This window comes from Quercus robur, chromosome 3, assembly GCF_932294415.1.
Source record: "Quercus robur chromosome 3, dhQueRobu3.1, whole genome shotgun sequence".
Classification (NCBI taxonomy): Eukaryota; Viridiplantae; Streptophyta; class Magnoliopsida; order Fagales; family Fagaceae; genus Quercus; species Quercus robur.
In genome coordinates, this window is record NC_065536.1 from 56,512,505 (window position 1) to 56,531,194 (window position 18,690).

Genomic DNA, 18,690 nt, shown 5'->3' on the forward strand with positions numbered 1-18,690 from the left:
TCCAACAATAGAGTACCTTATGGGTTCTAATTGGCTTAATTAGTAAATTTTCTTATTATCGAATGCGATACTTGTGTTCAAAGCTCATCTATGCCAAAAAGAAATATATCTTAGCTTGATGGTAAAAGGCAATCATCAAAAGCAATCAAAATATGTAATATCATCTTAGTGTTAATTTGGGTTCCATTTGCTATGCTCTACTCTGCCAAGAACACATCCAGTCTCTTAGCAATAACAAAGGCGCTAAATTTGAAGAAAACTACTCAACAATCCAGATGCAAAACATCTGGCTGAAAGTTAGCAGCTTCATTGTTCTAATAATTGATCGTGTTTTCAGACACTGAACTCAAGACATTAAGGTAAATGAACCAATATAACTAACAATCCAATGATTTTGATTAATATATTATTACAAAATATTGCTAGAGGTTCAGATATCAATTACAGGTACAGTGGATACGTATAAGAAGCTCACAAGTTAAACAGAAATTATTCACAAGTAGATCATTTGGGAGTCAGCAGCCTTCTATGACATTGCTTTGCACTTCTCCTACGCAGGGTCCATCTTTCTTTAATATCCCATATGTTATCAACTAGGCCTTCATCAGACATTCCCACAGATATCTCTAGCGCCTTGCGAGATTTTTCAGGGTTTAAACTTTCCCTAATTCTGGCAGTTTCAGCAAGCATGTCGTTTATCAGCATCTCTGATGTCTTGGTTGTTATTCCCCTAAGATACCAGGAAATAGGTGGAGGTGGAACAATGGCTGGTTGAATAAGTTGGTCCAAGCTCACTATTGACCCTACCCTTCCTTTGCCTTTGGTACATGCACAATACTGTTCCCATGTCTTAGGCTTAAAGGGAGAGCAGATTTTCTCATCAATAAACACAGGATCTACTTTCCAGCACCCTTCAAATTTTTTCATAAATCCCGTTTTCACTTGCTTGAACTTCATCTGACAAACAGTCATATATTAGAGAGATAAAAAATGGCTTGTTCTCATCACATAATCCAATCTCCATGTCCTAAAGCACAATAATGTAATAAAGGGATGAACTTGCCCCAAATGTGGTATTGTCTCAAGGTTGATATATGAGGTATTGCTTATGAACGTCATGTGATGGTAATGATGGTACTTACTAATACGAAATGAGGCATCAAATAATATAGCAAGCCTATTTGTCAGAAAATAACAAAATGGAAGACAAATGCATATAATTTCAGTAAGTTTCCTTCCAAAACCTTGTGTTGGGGAGCTCTACAATTGGTGTTCGATTAAAAGAAAATCCAGCAATAGTATGTTTTTTTCATACCAGAGAATTGTAAAATTCCTTTTCCATGAGTTTCCTAACAACTAAATGCAACCACAACAAAAAATTCTTTAGATCCTCATGCCTGATGAAAATCAGGTTTGTAAGTTGCAACATGAACAGTTCCCCCACCCCCTCCATTTTCCCTAGCAAAACACACACACACCAACAATGAAAACTGATATCTTACCGAGTGATCTTCTCTGTTTTGATCTACTAAAACATGAACCGAGATGGTTCCTGACCACCAAAGAAATCTCCATATGGCTGCCTGCTCCAATTCAACCACCTGCCTCGAACCTTCATCGACCAAAACTTCTCTGGATATTACTTCCTGAAGCAAGACATTTAACTTGTCATACAAAAATTAGAATCTCAATAAGATGATACAGCTTTAAAACTAGGAGAACTATCATATCATAAGTGAGAGTACCATAAGATAAAAAGTCTACTATATATCGAATACAAGTTTTAATAAGTGAATAGCATGTTTAACTGCAATGTTTCATTACTTCCCTAAGAGATGACGCTTGCTACTAAAATCTGAAAGAAATAGTAGATGAACAGATACTACCTACCTTAATATTTTTGAAAACCCTCTTGTTATCAGGATCGATCACAATATTATATACTGCATCTGGAGGCAGCCCAACATTAACTTTGACATTAAGGTTGCAAAGAGAACCTTTTGGTACGCTGACCTGCCAGAGAGAGATATTAGAACCCATAATTCCATATAAGTTGTGGCTTTGATGGAAATCAGTATGGACATCCAGTCACCCAGAGAAGCTATCAACTCTGCAAGATTATCCTAGCAACATATGCAATAGGTTGGACATTTACCATCAGCAAAATAACTCCAGTATTCTTTTCTACACCGCCAGTGTTGCTTTTGGGGCAACTAATACCAATCTAAGTTTATATCATATTTTCATCCCACACGAAAATTTTCATGTGGAACTGGATTTATGTACTGGCATAACAGAATGTACAAGTGTAGCTACCAGGATTAATCATGTCAGGACTTGACTGTTGCAAAATCTTCTACTCAAATCTTGACTTGAGCCAATTTGTCACAACTCGTTAGAAAACCAAGAAGAACGTTTTTGTTGCTTAACTCTCACCTTTATTTCTGGAGATTGATCAACCCATGATGGATTTTCTGTCCATGCTTGCATTTGCTTTTCCAAATCAACCTCCCACGCTGTAGATGATCCTTTCTCCTTTCTTAGGACAGGGTTCACTGAGTTTACTCCTTCAATATCTTTAGCTAATCTTTGAAGCCGAGACTGTGTCAAAAAAGGGAGAATCTCTTCAACTATCAACAAAGATTAACTGCCACTAATCCACTATAGGCTTCAAATGAGAAGGCTAACCTTAAGACAATTGTGAAGCTTGTGAGGAAGCTGCACAAAAAATGTAGAAAATGCCGAATCAAACGCCCTGCGTTTTCCATTTTCCTTGTTCATGTGGATATCTATGTTTGTTTTTGACATCTCTGTCTCACCCATTAAACCCTGAAGTAGTTTGGAAAAGTTAGTTCAATTTCTGTGTTTTATACTTTTTTTTTGGAGCTAAACGATAGAAAACTTAATTTAACTAATGAAAGAATACAAGTAAAGCTAGTTAAGACCTTGTTCTGATTAAAAATTAATTCTTTGAAACTTGGGAGTCATTTTCTACATAATGTCTATCTACAGAGCAACCAACAACAGTGTGTAATTATAAGATAGCTACCAAATCACCATATATGAGTAAATGAGTCACATAACTTGCAATAAGCACACCCACCAAGGTTTGTGCACCACCAATTCCAAATTCAAGAAAATTAGTTCAGTTATAATCAACATCGAGCATGAAACATCCAAATAACAATGAATGAGAGCCAAAACCCAAGAGATAAAAAGCAGTTCAGAAACCCCATAGCTCTTTAAAAATTGAGAGGACCAAGAAAAGAAAAAGAAACTCATAATCAAAGAATGTTAGTACTTACTAGTAATTTTTAGCAAGGAATCAAAGTGAATAGATTCACTTACAAAGGGAATTTTGTTAGAAGAATATCCCAAGTCCAGTCCACTGTAGACTCTTTTGAAGCTGATCCCAGATTTGCAGTTGGATATGATACGAAATCTTAAACAACTGTTGGCCACGTGATGCACACATTTTACAAAAAGTGAGTACCAGCACACCAGCAATTGTCTTGAAAGAGCTTGGTTGTCTGTTTCTCATCTACTTCTCTGCAATAATCCAACGGTGTTAATCACCAATGGTCTCCACTACATATTGAGGATCCTAGGGTCTCCCAAATGCCAACAAGCTTATATGGAGTAATTTATTACAATTTAAAGTAGTTTTAAATGTCAACAGCTTTATAAAATAAATGCAATTAGTCAGCACGAAAATTTTGAAAATTTGTTTTTTTTTTATTAAGTTAAAAATAAAAATAATATATGAGACTGGTAAGTATTACTTTAAAATCATTTTTTAAAATGATGTGGTTATTTTGTAATAAAGTATAGTTGATAAAATATATTAGATTTTATAATTTTTTTTGAGGAATATAGATTTTATAAATTAAGCTATTTATTTTTGTTTTGAAAGTGTTTTAAATTTTGTAAGTTTTTATTTCAAGGAAATATAATGAATTTTACACTCAATTATTATATAAGGCAAGATATTTTATAAATACTGTAATATATTGGTTGGAATTTGTTTTTAATACCCTTACAAACGGTTCATCTTCTACATGTATTGAATGACTTAAAGAGGAAGTGGAATTAAGTAATTCCATCACTTATATTAGAAAAAAAATACAAGACTTTAATAATATTAGAAAATTGTAATTTTATCAAGAACCATTAACATTATGCTGAAAATGTGACATAATTGTTAAAGAAGCAGCTCCTCTTTCTAGACAAACCTTTCCTCCCAAACCTGACAAACCATGAATGAGGTGGACCGATTGGATGAAAATATATCAAAATGGACCGAAATAGACCAAATAGACTAAAATGAACTGAAATGGACCAAAGTGGACGAAAATGAACTGAAGTAGACCAAAATGGATCGAAGTGGTCTGAAATGCTACACTGATATGGTTTAACAAGAGTGTAGTAATAATAAATATTACAATAAGCTTTTAAATATTATATGAGTAATATTACAGTCACAAACTATTTTACAATATTTTTACAAATGGTTGATGTGACTAGTTTCTTATTAGTTTTCATTTAAGCCTACCATTGACATTTTTTTTTTTTTTTTTTTAACATGCACATATTATTAAAACAACTAAGGCACCATAAGTCTGTTACAAACATGGCCAGCTTTATCACTAGCCAGGAGATCTTCCACCACAGGCGGTGGGTTATACAAAATAAGGTGGTCTGAATGAAGATCAGCCCTCAACCTAGCTAATCTATCAGCACACCTATTCACCTCCCTATAAACATGCGCCACAATGCAGTTAAAGGAACGTCTTCATCAGGTTCCTGCAGTCAGATAACAAAGGTTCAAGGCTAAGGTTAACCATAAAAGAATTAGACAGCAAATAAATAAGGAATTCAACATCCATATCCACACAAATATTTTCTAAGTGAAGCTGTTTGGCAAAAAGAAGCCCATCTCTAAGAGCCCATAGCTCAGCCAGGATACTTGAAGTGTTCCCCTGCTTCCTCAGGTAACCTGCAATCCAATCCCCATTGCTGCACTTGAGCACAGCCCCTCCTCCAGCCTTCTTCGGCTTTCCCAAAAACGAGCCATCCGAGTTCAACTTCACCCATCCAAGTCACCTGGGCTAGAACTCTTCTTGGCTTTTTAGGATTTTTAGGAACAATCACTGTAAGGTTGAATTTAATCAACCATCCCGTTGGCTTTATTCCGTGCCAAATTTGCTTGTAATTCAACATTTAGAAACCCTGTATTTAGGTGGGAATCATGTAAGGGTAGTGTGTGAAAGAGTGTGAAGAAAAGCTCAAGATTGTGCACTCAGCAATGGACTCGCAATTGGATCTCGCGCCTTGATCGCGGCTTACAAGTCGCCAATGGATGCACACGAGTGAAGCATGCAGAGGAGCTGAACAGTCACGCCAGTTGGAGCACTACAGGACAAAAAGTCCAATTTGGCCATTCAGTTAGCTCACAGCTTGGACTCGCAACTCAATCAAGTCGCGAGGCCAAGTCGCCAGTCCACTCTGTTTGGAAAAAACTGACTCTTCGCATTCCAAACATACACCAGTATAAATACCCCTTATACCTACAAAATGTAAAGAGTTTCCAAAGAGAATTTTGAGAAAGAAACCCTAGAGAAAAACAAGATTGACTTATCCACAATTTTTACATATTGATTCTCCAAATTTCTCAACTCTCACCCTCTCCATTGTTACATCCTTGAGAGGTTCATTAGCCAAATCTTTTTCTCACCATACCAATATCTGTTAAGAGGCTGTTTGGTGCTTGGGAAGCAGTTAGGAAGGGACCAATTGATATTGGTTGATGCTATGGGCTATAGCGGAATCCAGTAAGCTAGAGAAGACAAATGTTCGGCGTAACCTTGTTGGAGTAGGAGCTTGGAGGGTTTAGGTATACCGGGTAGATTTGGCTTGGAGGGTTTTTTGTTGTTCATGTATCCCAACTTGATTCTCTAGTGAATTATTGACCGCTTGGAGGGCGGCCAAGAGTTTCGATTTTCTCTTCGATAACACATCGCTGTGTTGTCCTTGTGTTTGCATCTCTCTTCCCGTAATCTTTGTCATTTAATTTCTGCAGTGGATGTGATTTTATTTGGTTTAGATTGTTTATCAATTCTGTTCTAAGCTTATGTTCATATTCCGTACATACATTATTTGATAATAAGCTTGAATTGGTAATTTGTAATTTAGGGGTCTAAACATTCATAGTGTTTTACACACTAATTAAACATTCAATCGTAAAGAACTTGGCACCTTTTTTAACTCAGTGGGCAACGACATTAGGATCAATATTACCATTGCGGAATATAACCTTGTTTCTTTGGAGCCATATTAGCCAAAGTGCCTGTGGGAAGAGCATTTTCTAGGGAATACAAGGCTGGGAATAAAATTCAGAAGAGCTGTAATTGCTCTTTAGCCATTCCAGAAGGGGAAGATCATAGAAAGCTTGATTTGTACTCGATGTCCAACTTGGTCCACACTCTTTTAGCCCCAAGGCAGTCACATAAAGCATGGATGGTAGATTCAGCGGTATTGCCACACACTTCACAAGACATACATAGGTTGAAATCCCTTGAACCAAGCACCACACGGGTAGGAATGCTATTATGAGATGTGAGCCACAAAAAAAAATTTGATCCTTGGTGTGGTGTTAGCATCCCAGACCCACCTGCAAGGATGAGTAGCAAGGTTCAAAGGATTTAAACCTTTTGCAAGGAGATATGCAGACTTTAGGGAGAAGGAACCATCCTTTGAGAAAGCCCAAATAAGCCTATCTTTCTGATCTGGACACGATGCTAACGGTATACCTTGTATGTCATTCATAATGATTGTTGGAAAGTTGAAGGAAAGCCCATTGGGGTTATTTAGGAACATCTTCATTGACATATTGTTTTCTCCCTCGGCAAGGGGTCCCTCAATTTGCTTCCTTAAGGGACCTGAAGGGGGCCAAAAATCATCCATTGATATTACTTTTTCATTTACCAATAACTACTCACCACATCGGCAGTTTGTAAAATTTTTTGTAAAAATATTTGTATAATTAGCATTATTCATATTATATATAGATATTACTAATTTGTTTATTGTTAATTTTTTTTACACTTTTCTATATTTATAAGAGTTTTATCTAAATATTTTTTTTTATATTTCATTTATTGCAGTAAATTTTTAAATTTTAGAATAATAAAACTCAATTTATCAAAGGCATCACCACTTAAAAGTAAGGTCATTTAATAGTCCTGAACAAATAAATATGGATTCATTATATACCCTGATGATTGGTACTTTTTTTTTCTTTTTTTTTTTTTGAGAAAACAAGATGATTGGTACTTAATTATAAATTATAATAACAACAACGACAATCTCTCCCACTTTCTATTATTTATTCTTTATATTAAGGTCCAATTAATGAGTGCGGTGTGCCTTCAATCAACTTTTTTGGTGCAATGGCACTTCAATCAGTTAAAGAAATGTTTTTTTTTTTTTTGAGAAAAGAAAAATCAGTTAAAGAAATGTTTGTTTATTTGCTTATGTTGCTTCTCAATGTAGTGTTACCTAATAAATTCATCATTAACAAAAGTCCAATCATACCTGTTATCAAAAGCCTTTGTATTATTATTTATATGATTTTTTTTTTTCTAAAACTCATTACTTTACTCATGTTTGATATGAGTTAATAATAACATAATGAAATATACTTTTTGCCTTAAAAATTTGAAGTTGTTTTCATTTTGACCTTTTACATTTCATAATTTTAATTTTAATCATTCATGTTTGATTTTGTTTTTATATTCAATTTGTTAGTAATCTTACCATTAAATACCCTTTATGTTTAACTATTGTTGAGGTACAAATTATCGGGTCTTAATTTCATTAGCCTACTCACAAAAACACTCACACAAGCCTATAAATTATTTTGAGCCCACATAAATATTCCCCATATATATTACCTAAATATTTTCCATGTTATTGGGCTCCCATAAACATTCCATATATAAGCCCCATAAATTGCCTTGGACCTTCTCACAAATATTACCCATTATATCCCACATATTATCCAACTTGGGTTTTCACAAAAATACTCACCATATTGCTACCAAAATTGGGCCACAAAATTATGCTATCTCCCCAAAAAAGCCTAACAAAACCCCCCTCTAAAGTCCGTTATGATACGACATTTTTAAAAGCCCGTTACGATACGGCACTCTAAAAGCCCGTTACGATACGGCACTCTAAAAGTCCGTTACGATATGGCATCTCTAAAGCTTATTATGATACGACACTCTAAAAGCCCGTTACGATATGACATCTCTAAAAGCCACTTACGATATGGCACCTCTAAAGCCCGTTAGAATACGGCACCTCTAAAAGCCTGTTGCTACACGACACTTCTTAAAAGCCCCCAAATATTATTTTGGCAACTATTTATAAAAGCCCAAAATACTATTTTGGCAAAAACAATTACATTATGCTTGAAGCCTAAAACTATTTTTTGGCAAAATATATACTAAAGTCCCTAACTCATGGGAAATATAAATGACTCAACTCTCAAGAATATTTCTCTCAACAAAATTTATGGGAACTATGCTTATTTTTCCATAATCAACTAACTACAAAAGCCCATGTATATCATCCATGGCAAAACTCTTTATTTTGTAGGGATAACCAAGCCCAAAGGAGCTTAACTACAAAACTCAGCTGAGCCAGCCCAGCCCACACACAAATCCCAGCAGTTGGAGCTCACATAAGCTGACCAGCCAAATTTCAGCACAACTTAACAGTTGGAGCCCATTGCCATCAAGTCCCAACTTGTCCAATTAGATCAGAAGAGGACATGTGTCCATCAGGGGTTAAACCCTTCCTTAATAAGCTGAAATTCCATATTTTCTCATGTGACATAAAGCTGAAAGTGACATGACAGAAAGCTGGGAAGCTTCAGCTGGTTGTCCCTTCTTCCTTCTCCAACCCATCCGGTCAAGAATCAAGAGCAGCCATGACCAGACCATTAAAGCTCCTGAAACAACTTGAAATCAATTCATTTTCATACTAAAAACATGTATTCTTTGGTTCATGGACCAAGCACATGAATCTCAAATGGGGAAACTTAGGGAAATGTGGTTTGGAGGGTACCGAGGGGATCCCAGCAGAGTTCCTAGTAAGGGCTCCAAGATTGATACCTGGCTTGGGGTGATACAATCTACCCTAGGGAGCTTTGATTCTAGCACCAGCATGACCATGATCATTAGCCTAAAGCATACTTTAATCCCATCAGCCAAGGCCAATCAACATTCAATGCTAAGTCAGAATTCCAGCTGTTATTACCCAAAACGGCAAGAACCTTCTAAAAGTTGAGCTTATCACTCTTAGCTAAAATCCTAGGAACGACTCTCTAAGGATTTTCTGAAGATTGAGAAAGATTTAACAGAGATTATTTGCTAACTCCCCCCTAAAACCCAAAAATATAAATGGAACTCTCCATTAATGCTTCACTAACACACTAAGTTATACACCAAGAAAAAAGAACTCTTCCTTAACCTCTCCGTTTAAGCCTTCTCTAAGCTCTGAAAAAAGTCACTGAGTTCTTAGTTTCAAGCTTAGAAACTAAGTTCCCCAGTTCTTAGCTCACAAACGCTCCTCATAGTTTTACTCATAAACACTTATCTACCCCTAGTAAAAAGCCTCAGCAGCTTTACTATACACATTCTCTCTCACTACCCATACTACCTGAAATGTCCCTCATTACTCACTATATTCATGAGTATGTCTTAGTACCATAATGATCTTACTGTGCTAGCTGGGGTCTCTCTCTCTCCCTTCATATCACACTAAGTTTTCCTCATTATTTGTTATAATGGAACCCATGATATTTACTTATTCATTTATTATTAAAGGTTATGATGTAACTGTTACTATAGAATTTTTCCCTCATATTATTATATTAGAAGACTCTTTTTCAGAGCTAACGGATGACGAGTTTGAAAATGTAGATGTTTTCCTTAATTTGTGAAATAGCTAACAACTAGAGATTTATTCTATTTTGTCTTACTTTACCACTGTGACATTTTACCGCTGGGCTAATTTACTGCAGAAACATTTTACTGTTGGGCTATTTTCTGCAAAAACATTTTACTGTTGGGCTACTTCTTACAGTATGCTTTTTAATCATGCTAATGTGTCTGTTGTAGGGATTGTTTATGGGCCATTCTTGTCAGTCTCAACCTAAGCCCAAGGCATAAAATATAATGAATTCTTTGGATCTTCACCGATAGCCTTTGGGCCATGCATCAAGCCCAACGTCGAGTTTCGGTTTAGGCCACCAACTCAACATAAATCTCATTTATCGAAAGGGAAACTTTTTTGCCCTTGACAACTATTTCATAGAATACTATCTCTAAAATGTTATAGAATACAAGAATTTCATAATTATAGGAAGGAAAAAAAAAAAAAAAAAAAAACAAACAAACAAACATAATATGTACAATTAAATTACTAATAGAAATGGATGACAGAACTAATATAAAATCAAAATCAAACATAACAAGATAAAATAAAAATTGTGAAAGGAAAAAGGCCAAAATAAAAAAAAAAAAAAAAAAAAAACCTCAAATTTTAACCACTAAAAGTGTACTAATAATATAAATTTACATAAATTGTATTAAAACACCCTTAATATCTTCCACCAATCCAATTGTTTTATGTTGCAGTTACTGTTTGCTGATGATTCTTTGTTGTTTTTTAGAAAGGATAACAATTCTGTTCAAAATCTTCAACGCATTTTGAAATGGTATTGCTCCATTTCGGGTCAATCCATCAACCTGGCCAAATTAGATGTGTTTTGCTCACCAAACATGCCTAAGGAGGAGCAAATATGCCTAGCCAGAACCCTTCAGGTCAATCTAGTTCAACATCCCAGCAAGTACCTTGGTGTTCAATTCAAGTTGAGAGGTAATAGAGTTGCTGACTTTCAGTTTCTTATTGATAAACTTAAAGCAAAACTTCAAGGATGGAAGATGGAACTCTTTTCTCAAGCTGGTAGAACAACATTAATAGCCTCTGTTTTGCAATCCCTTCCTTTATATTCCTTTTCATGCTTTAAAGTTCCTGACCATGTTTGCAACAAAATTGATTCTATTGTTCGCGCTTTTTGGTGGGGTCATGAATATGGGGAGAAGAAGCTTCATTTACTTAATTGGGATAGGATCAGTCAACCTAAGGGGAGAGGTGGGTTGGGCATTAAGAAATTCAAGTACATGAACCAAGCTATTCTGAATAAACAATACGGGAGAATTTGTCATAATCCCCAATCCCTTCTAGCTAAAACCTTTAAGGCCAGGTATTTTCCTACCTGTTCTATCATGACTATAGGTCTAAGCCTCATCACTCTTGGGTTTGGAGAAATATCATGAAATAGGAAAACCATGTTTTAAGAGAAGGAAAGTGGAGAGTTGGAGATGGGTACAATATTCCTCTCACTCATAGGTACTAGTTTCCTCATTCAACTCTGAATTTATCACAGCATCATCTACCTACAGGTACTGTGGGGGATTTGATTGACCACAATACTAGAAGTTGGAAAATGGACTTGGTTAGAAGGCTGTATCTGTTTTCCCAAGCCTTGAAAATTTTCAAATTCCAATTTCTAAGACTAATTCTATGTAGGATAACCTTCTTTGGAGGTCCTCTAAGAATGGGGAGTACCAAGTAAAGAAAGCTTATGAGCTTTTAACTAGAGATGATGCAAGTCACCCTCGGTATTTTCAAGCTAATATGGGATGGTGGAGAACTTTTTGGAAGATCAAAGTGCCTCTGAAAATTAGTACTTTCATCTGGAAACTACTCCACAATTGTCTTCCTACTTTTCTTCATCTTCATGCCAGAGGTATATCTTCTATAAAATTGTGTCCACTGTGCAATGAGGAGGAAGAGAGTCATACTCACCTTTTTCTTCATTGCCCTTTTGCAAGAGCTCGTTGGCATGGGTCTACTTTGGCTTTACACACATCTGAATTCATCAATTTATCTGTGCAACAATGGTTGAAGCATTTACTTTCAAGAGATATTCAGAATGGTTCAGATACTATGAATTATTTGCAGGATGTTTTTGTCATTCTTTGGACAATCTGGACTTACAGAAACAGGGTGGTTCATCAATGACTGAGCCCAAATCCAGTGGAAGTTATTTTAATAGCTCAAAATTTCTCTTACAGGTACAGGGACTCTCTCTCAAGAAGCAGCACCTCAGCAGACAGAGAAGGCAGATGCACCAGATCAGAGGGGCAATCTGCGGCAGGGGACTGGCAGCTAATTATCAAGATTGCAGGAGTTAGAAGCAGGAGACCATATAGAAATGGCACTGCTTATGAAGCTCTAACAATTCAGGGAGAAAGGGTGTTTTTTGGAGTGAACAGTAGCAATGCTAGAACATCAATTGGGGCACTGTTGGAGGCTGTGGTTGAAGCTGGTATGGCAGCTAAGGACCAAGGTTTTCACCATGTTTTGTATCTCACTGACAGCAGGAAACTTTTGCAGACCTTCAAGATGAAAACAGCTTCGGATTGGCTTGATAGTACTAGACTAGCCGATCTGAGTTTTTTGTCTGCTTCTGGTTTTCATTGTGATATGCTTTGTGTTCCCCATGTGGTTGTTAAAGAGTCTTGGACTGTAGCTAAATTGGCAACGCGTGAGCCAATTCATTTTTGTTGGGTTTCTCCAATTGCTGCTGGTATGATGTAACCTGTACTGTATATGTTTTTCTCCCTTGAATGGTATGGAAAAAATGTTGCAACTTCCTCCTCAGCTTTATCTTCCCCAAATGTTAGAATTAGGTTCAATGTAACAAATGAATCATATAGTGACAGTAAGAAATACAGTCTAATTCTTTGAGGGATATTTATCTCAGGAAACAAAACTTCAAGGTTCAAAGTCACAAAAACTTAACACCAGTGGTTTTTATTTATCACATAGAACAAGAACACTAACATTGCAGCTTCAGTCTTGTCACACCATATTTATACTAGTACTTTGAAGTCATGACACTCATATTTCACTTAGCCACACTTAATTACACACAAGACACACTAACAAAGAACAAAAATTTACAATAACGTAGTACCTAAGTAATCACCAACAGTATGTAACCCATACACATATTTTATCATTGAATGCTCTCAAGCTTTACGGCAGTGACCTCCATCGCAAGCAGATCCCTCTGCTTTCTTCTCATCTTCCTTTGCCACTTCCTCAGTCTTTTCCACCAAACGCTTCAGATGATCTTCGGTGAATGGATAAGCATCTGCACCATGAGCTGTTATGAGCTGCCGGGCTTCCTTAGTGACTGTCCTGCCATTGGGGCCGATAGCTACAGCTGCAGGAATGCCTTGAATTTTGAACTTGCGTGCCAAAAATGACTTCCTCTTATCACCAAATGGGAGGGCTAACCAAGGCATGCCTGCAAAGAATTCATCAAACGAGGATTGATCACGGTCACTTGAGATGAATATGATTTCAAATGCATTGTCCTTTTCTTTGATCTCATTGTATGCTTTTACAAGCTTAGGCAGGAATGCGCGACATGGGGGGCACCAGTGAGCTGAAAAATAGAGCAGAATGTTCTTTCCAACTAGTTCAGATACCAGGACCTAACAAGATACATAATTCAAAATTAATTTATGATAATTCACTTATTGGTACTATTCAAATATCAATGTTCATCAAACTTCTAGGATTTGAATTTCAATTGATAGCAACAAGGATTAAAATTTTTTACCAATCAACAAGAATTGTACCTTGGAACCACTTTTGTCTATCACAAAATCACTTTCCTCAGAAACTAAAATTGTTTCTAGTGTCTGTGCTTCAAGTCTAGCCTTCTCAATCTCAGCAAGCTCAGCAAGCTTCTCTGGAGTAAAAGGGTAAGCTTCAGTACCATGCTCCTCAATGAGTTCAGCCACATTTGGGTTTAATGTCTTCCCATCTGGCCCAATTACAACTAGAGTAGGAAGACTTTCAAGGTCAAAGTAACGAGCAAGCTTTTCGCAGCACTTGTCCTTAAATGGCACCGCCAACCACGGCATTGTATTGAACCCTTCTTTGAAATCATTTTCTTCATCGTCCAGAGATATCAACACAATCTCAAAACTTTCTCCTCTCTCCTTGAGTTTCTTATAAACCTCCACAAGTTTCGGAGTAAAATCAAGGCATAGCCTTTTCATTGAAAAATACAAGCCAACTGTTTTGCCTTCAAGCTCAGGTATAGGAACCTGCCAACAAATAACATTAACAACTAGTAATTATGTCATTCACATATTTAGAAGAACAGGACCAGAGCAGAGCTATCAATGTACTTAGCCAAAAGTATACCTCATTTCCATCATTGGAAACTAAATGACTGCGGGAGCCATGAACCAAAATAGTACTCAAAGACTGATTCTTCTTGGCATTCTCTTCTTCCTCTTTCAAGAAATTGATTCTTTCTGAAGTAAATGGATAACCATCCACTCCGTATTCCCCAATGATTCTGACCCCTTGATTAGTCACAACCTTCCCATTGGCATCAAGAAAGATAAGGTTAGGGATGCCCCTCACTTTGAACAATTCCTTGAGGCGTTTCCGGGTCTCTGAATCTGAAAATGGAATAGCAAGCCAAGGCATCTTGGCCAAGTAGCCATTGAATGACTCATCATTCCTATCAGAAGAGATGAAGACCACTTCAAAGTCACCTTTAGGCAAGAGCTCTTCATAAACTTCCACCAAGTTTGGAGTGAAATGGCAACATGGACCGCACCATGAGCCAGAGAAATACAACCCCACTGTCTTTCCTATCAAATTACTGATTTTAACCTATGAAAAAACATAAAAGATATATATGATTCTTCTCTTTTTTCCCCCAAAATTAGTAAGTTAAAGGAGTCATGCACGCAATGATAAATTACTACTTATCCTTACAAGTTTAAACGGACAGGAAATGATAAATTTAATTATTTAACATTTTAACACAGGAGATCTAAAATCCAAGCCCTTTTCAATGGTCAATATATGATTAAGAAAAGCAAAATTCATTTTGATCTAGCTCAGCATATATAAGATCAATGTCAAATCTTCTTGCAAATCTTAAAAAGTCAGATAATTAATTGAAGTAGGTACTTCCATAAATATTTAATGGACTAAGTTTCTTAAGATAATACGAGCCGACTAAATATCTAGTTTGAAACAATAAGTCTACAAACACACAACCAATATGTCAAATTGTGATCGATACATAATATAAATAGTTACACTGATATTACTTTTTTGCCTCAACAATAACAACCAGTAACCTGTCACTTAAAATTTGTCGTGAAAATGATGTGGTCATAGTATTTTTCATAATATAAGTAGTGAAATTCATGTGAAAATAATGTTGTTCCCATCATAAGTTGACAACCTAGGTAAGAAATTAGTCCTTAAAATTGTTGATTTTGAAAAGACCATCCCTAAAAAAAAGGTTTAAAATTAGGATTCTATTTCTCTAATTATGTGTTTTATTTCAAGAAAAAAAAAATGATGATCCTATATTAACCGAATAATGGTCTAATTTTAAAATATCTCTTTCCCTTTTAATTTATTTCCCACGTTCTTTCTAACAATCATCTAAAAACGTTTCAAATTTATAAAATACGTAGTCACAAAATCTTCAAAGAACTAAATGATCAAATATATGAGCATAGTATACTGAGTAATTTTTTGTCTTGTTTGCGGGTTTTCAATTAACTCAGTTAAAAGTCTCTTATAGTCAAAATAAAAGATTTAGTTTTAAACCCACTTCCACTTAAAACTAATTGGTTTTTTTTATGATAAAGATAAATCATCATGCAGCGCAAAAGATGAAATTCTGTCATATTTTTTAAAAACATTATTTTGTTGTTTTCAGAAAATATTGTGCTGTTACACTAAAAACGGATCGATTTTTTTGATAACAAAGAGTAATCATCATGAAACGGACCATAAGATAAAATTCTATAGTAAAAAAAAACGTCATTTTGTTGTTTCACACAGGAAAGACTGTGTTGTTACTACTATATATATATATATATATATATAGTAAATAATACCTGATCGCCGTTGTTGCGGACTAGATAGTCCCTCTCCTCAGACGAGAGAAGCGAAATTAGATCATGAGAAACGTTGTCAACGTCGCCGTTTGCCATGTCTTTGTGTTTTTCTGAGCTCACTCACTGTCTTTATATGTCTGCAACTATTGGCTGTGCCTGTGTTTTTCTGCTTGTCTCTGCACTTCTGCTTAAATTTTTGGTCTTTTTATTTTACTCGTGAGTCACGAGGGTTGGAAAAATACTCTCATTCGCTAAGCCTTGTGACGTCAAAGTTGTTGATGCGGTATGATGCGATTGGTGCATATGTGGAATTAATGGCAAATTCTGTGTGTACATTGCTTGATGTGGTATAATATGATTGGTGCATAGGTGATATTAATAGCAAATTTTATGTGTGTTTAGCATTGTTCATATATATATTATATAAAAAATTTTATAGACAAAAAAATTTCGCAATAATTTATGGGTCCTTTTGGTTATGCATTTTAAGAACTTAAAAGTGCATTTTTAAAACTTAAAATTCTATTTCAAAACAATAACTTTTTATAACTTTTTTTTTTATAAATGCTCATTTTAAGCTCAAAACATCGTTTTGCAATAGTTTATCCAAATGCATCTTATATGTGATAGTAATAAGTAAAAAGGTTTTGTGATTAAGATAAGAATTAGTAAAAACTTGTAAATTTAATCATTGCGAAAATTGTTGTGAATTTTTTTTTTTATTTGTTCAATTTTTTTATATTACTAACATTACTCTCCCTAATCATGAGAACTAAGGCTGAGCACCATATTCCAAATGAGCACCATATTTCTATTACAGCTCCACCTGAATATGTCCTAGCTAATCATTCCAATTCCAGGCTGAGCATCATATTTCCAATTACAATTCTATTTGAATATTACTGTTCCTATACATTTTATTATATTTAAATTATAAACTGATATGTTACCAATACTATTTAATTATTTATTACCAAATTATTTTGTAAGCTTTATATAAGAAAACTTGTAATAATTTTAGCATTTTTACTTTTTTTTTTTTTAAATTTTTATATAGAGATTAGTTAATCCAATAGGTAAAGCCTTTTTTATTATTATTATTTTATTTGATCGAATGAGAAATGAGTTGGAAAGTGAACCCTGACCCCACGGCAAAGGGAGCCTTAGCGACTAAGGAGGAAGACTCGTACAACTAAGTAATTGACAATTCATTTTCTTGTGGAAAATAACACTTCGGATAACGCTGAAGACTTTGGTTTTTTAGTCCCATGCCTACGCAAAATGACAGGTACACGATTTTCCAAAAAAACAAATAAAGGGCGGTGGACCTTCACTGCTTAATTTTCAAAATAGGCCACCAGCCAGCCCGTTAGTCCTATATACCTCATAGTCTAGTAATACTCTAGGCGGCCTTTGGCAATTTCCAGTGGTTGCTCTAAAAAATTTCTCTGTATGATAATTTTTTGTTTGGAATAGGGGTACTGTATATATTCGAGATGTTGAAACATTGCTTTGTATCATTCTTACATATAACTCGTCTCGAATATCACAAAATTTTGGTATACATGATAAAAACAATTTTTTTTTTTTTTTTTTTTTTATAATATATATGTAATTCAACGGTGTTGGTAACATAGCCGATAACTCCTCGCAAAGGTGGCTCTTCAGTTGAACGTTGAGAAGGGTATTAATAAAAGTATGATTGTGTGTATAAGCTTCTATTTATTAATTTACAAAAATTTGATGTGGTGCATTGATATTGAAGGGTATAAAAATGAGCTTTTGCACTAAGTCCTTATTGAATTTCATTTCATATATTCTTTGTTTTATTGGTTGTAGAATGTGTGACTCTTGACTAGAGGCATAGCTAGGATTTTTTGTTTGGGAGGCTAAATTTTGGTATTAATATAATAGTCACAAGACAAGATAAATTATCACATACATGTGCACATTCACATATATAAATAATTATATTTTGATACTAGAGTTGGTCATACTTTATAAAATATAGTATATATAAAATTAACAACTTTCGCATATGTATCTTTGCAAGATAATTTTTAAGGGAACTTATCATCTTTTAAGCTCCAATGAGAATACAAAAGCTGTCTAGTTTGATATTAAAAATGTAAAAAAACAAATTTGTGAAAACAAAAACTACCTTGTTTCTATAATTACTAGATTGATTGACAAATTCTATTGGTTTTTATGAGTATTATTGGACTAACTCAAACATTTAGGGGGGCCAAATTCTATTCATGTAGCTAAATATTTAAAGTTTTTAGTACATACAAATATTTAAAGTTTTAGTACATACACATAATATAAAAGTATTTTTAAAAAAAAAAAATTTTTTTTGGGGGGGGGGGGGGGGGGCATGGCCTCCCCAAGCATTGCTATAGCTCTGCCCTTGCTCTTGACAACACAGAAAATTGGATGAATTTTTTTTTTTTTTTTGGTTCCAAAATTCTTTGTAAGATTAAAAATATAATAAATAAAAACCCTTTAAAGCCAATGACTTTTAAATATTGCTACACAAGGAGAGGGTTTCATGAAATGGTCTCATGAGATCACCCTCTTTCAACTAAAAAAGGATCAT

General features: G+C 35.0%; 3 protein-coding genes across 5 annotated transcripts; 1 reads left to right on the top strand and 2 right to left on the bottom strand.

Annotated features, from left to right (window-relative positions):
- Window positions 1-374: 374 nt before the first annotated feature.
- On the bottom strand, window positions 375-3,551 carry LOC126718489 (uncharacterized). Of its 2 annotated transcripts, none has more exons than XM_050420712.1 (6): window positions 3,306-3,551; window positions 2,689-2,829; window positions 2,437-2,601; window positions 1,891-2,013; window positions 1,503-1,646; window positions 375-957 (listed from the first exon to the last, which is right to left on the bottom strand). In XM_050420712.1, exons 2-6 carry the CDS (start codon window positions 2,821-2,823, stop codon window positions 505-507), a joined length of 1,020 nt encoding a protein of 339 aa, XP_050276669.1. In that variant the 5' UTR covers window positions 2,824-2,829; window positions 3,306-3,551; the 3' UTR covers window positions 375-504. The 2 variants fall into 2 exon arrangements, with proteins under 2 accessions (XP_050276669.1, XP_050276668.1); XM_050420711.1 differs by having other exon boundaries at window positions 3,349-3,549.
- Window positions 3,552-10,616: 7,065 nt separating this feature from the next.
- Window positions 10,617-12,877, top strand: LOC126718491 (uncharacterized). Of its 2 annotated transcripts, none has more exons than XR_007652937.1 (2): window positions 10,617-11,881; window positions 12,210-12,877. XR_007652937.1 is itself a non-coding variant. In XM_050420715.1 (2 exons), the coding sequence occupies exons 1-2, from the start codon at window positions 10,871-10,873 to the stop codon at window positions 12,733-12,735; spliced, it is 603 nt and encodes a 200-aa protein (XP_050276672.1). In that variant the 5' UTR covers window positions 10,632-10,870; the 3' UTR covers window positions 12,736-12,877. The 2 variants fall into 2 exon arrangements, 1 of the variants encoding a protein (XP_050276672.1); XM_050420715.1 differs by having other exon boundaries at window positions 10,632-10,947.
- Window positions 12,878-12,925: 48 nt separating this feature from the next.
- LOC126718490 (probable nucleoredoxin 1) lies at window positions 12,926-16,285 on the bottom strand. The gene is made up of 4 exons (XM_050420713.1): window positions 16,092-16,285; window positions 14,362-14,841; window positions 13,788-14,261; window positions 12,926-13,640 (listed from the first exon to the last, which is right to left on the bottom strand). The coding sequence occupies exons 1-4, from the start codon at window positions 16,185-16,187 to the stop codon at window positions 13,170-13,172; spliced, it is 1,521 nt and encodes a 506-aa protein (XP_050276670.1). The 5' UTR covers window positions 16,188-16,285; the 3' UTR covers window positions 12,926-13,169.
- Window positions 16,286-18,690: the final 2,405 nt, after the last annotated feature.

Coding starts and splice junctions, on each gene's coding strand:
- LOC126718490 (XM_050420713.1), bottom strand. CDS start 16,187: ATGGCAAACGGCGACGTTGACAACGTTTCTCATGATCTAATTTCGCTT. Junction 14,262..14,361: donor TTTCCAATGATGGAAATGAG/GTATACTTTTGG, acceptor ATTTGTTGGCAG/GTTCCTATACCTGAGCTTGA. Junction 13,641..13,787: donor TAGACAAAAGTGGTTCCAAG/GTACAATTCTTG, acceptor GTATCTTGTTAG/GTCCTGGTATCTGAACTAGT.
- LOC126718489 (XM_050420712.1), bottom strand. CDS start 2,823: ATGGGTGAGACAGAGATGTCAAAAACAAACATAGATATCCACATGAAC. Junction 2,602..2,688: donor AGCTTCACAATTGTCTTAAG/GTTAGCCTTCTC, acceptor TTTTTGACACAG/TCTCGGCTTCAAAGATTAGC. Junction 1,647..1,890: donor GGGTTTTCAAAAATATTAAG/GTAGGTAGTATC, acceptor GTCTTGCTTCAG/GAAGTAATATCCAGAGAAGT.
- LOC126718491 (XM_050420715.1), top strand. CDS start 10,871: ATGCCTAGCCAGAACCCTTCAGGTCAATCTAGTTCAACATCCCAGCAA. Junction 10,948..12,209: donor TGTTCAATTCAAGTTGAGAG/GTAATAGAGTTG, acceptor TTTCTCTTACAG/GTACAGGGACTCTCTCTCAA.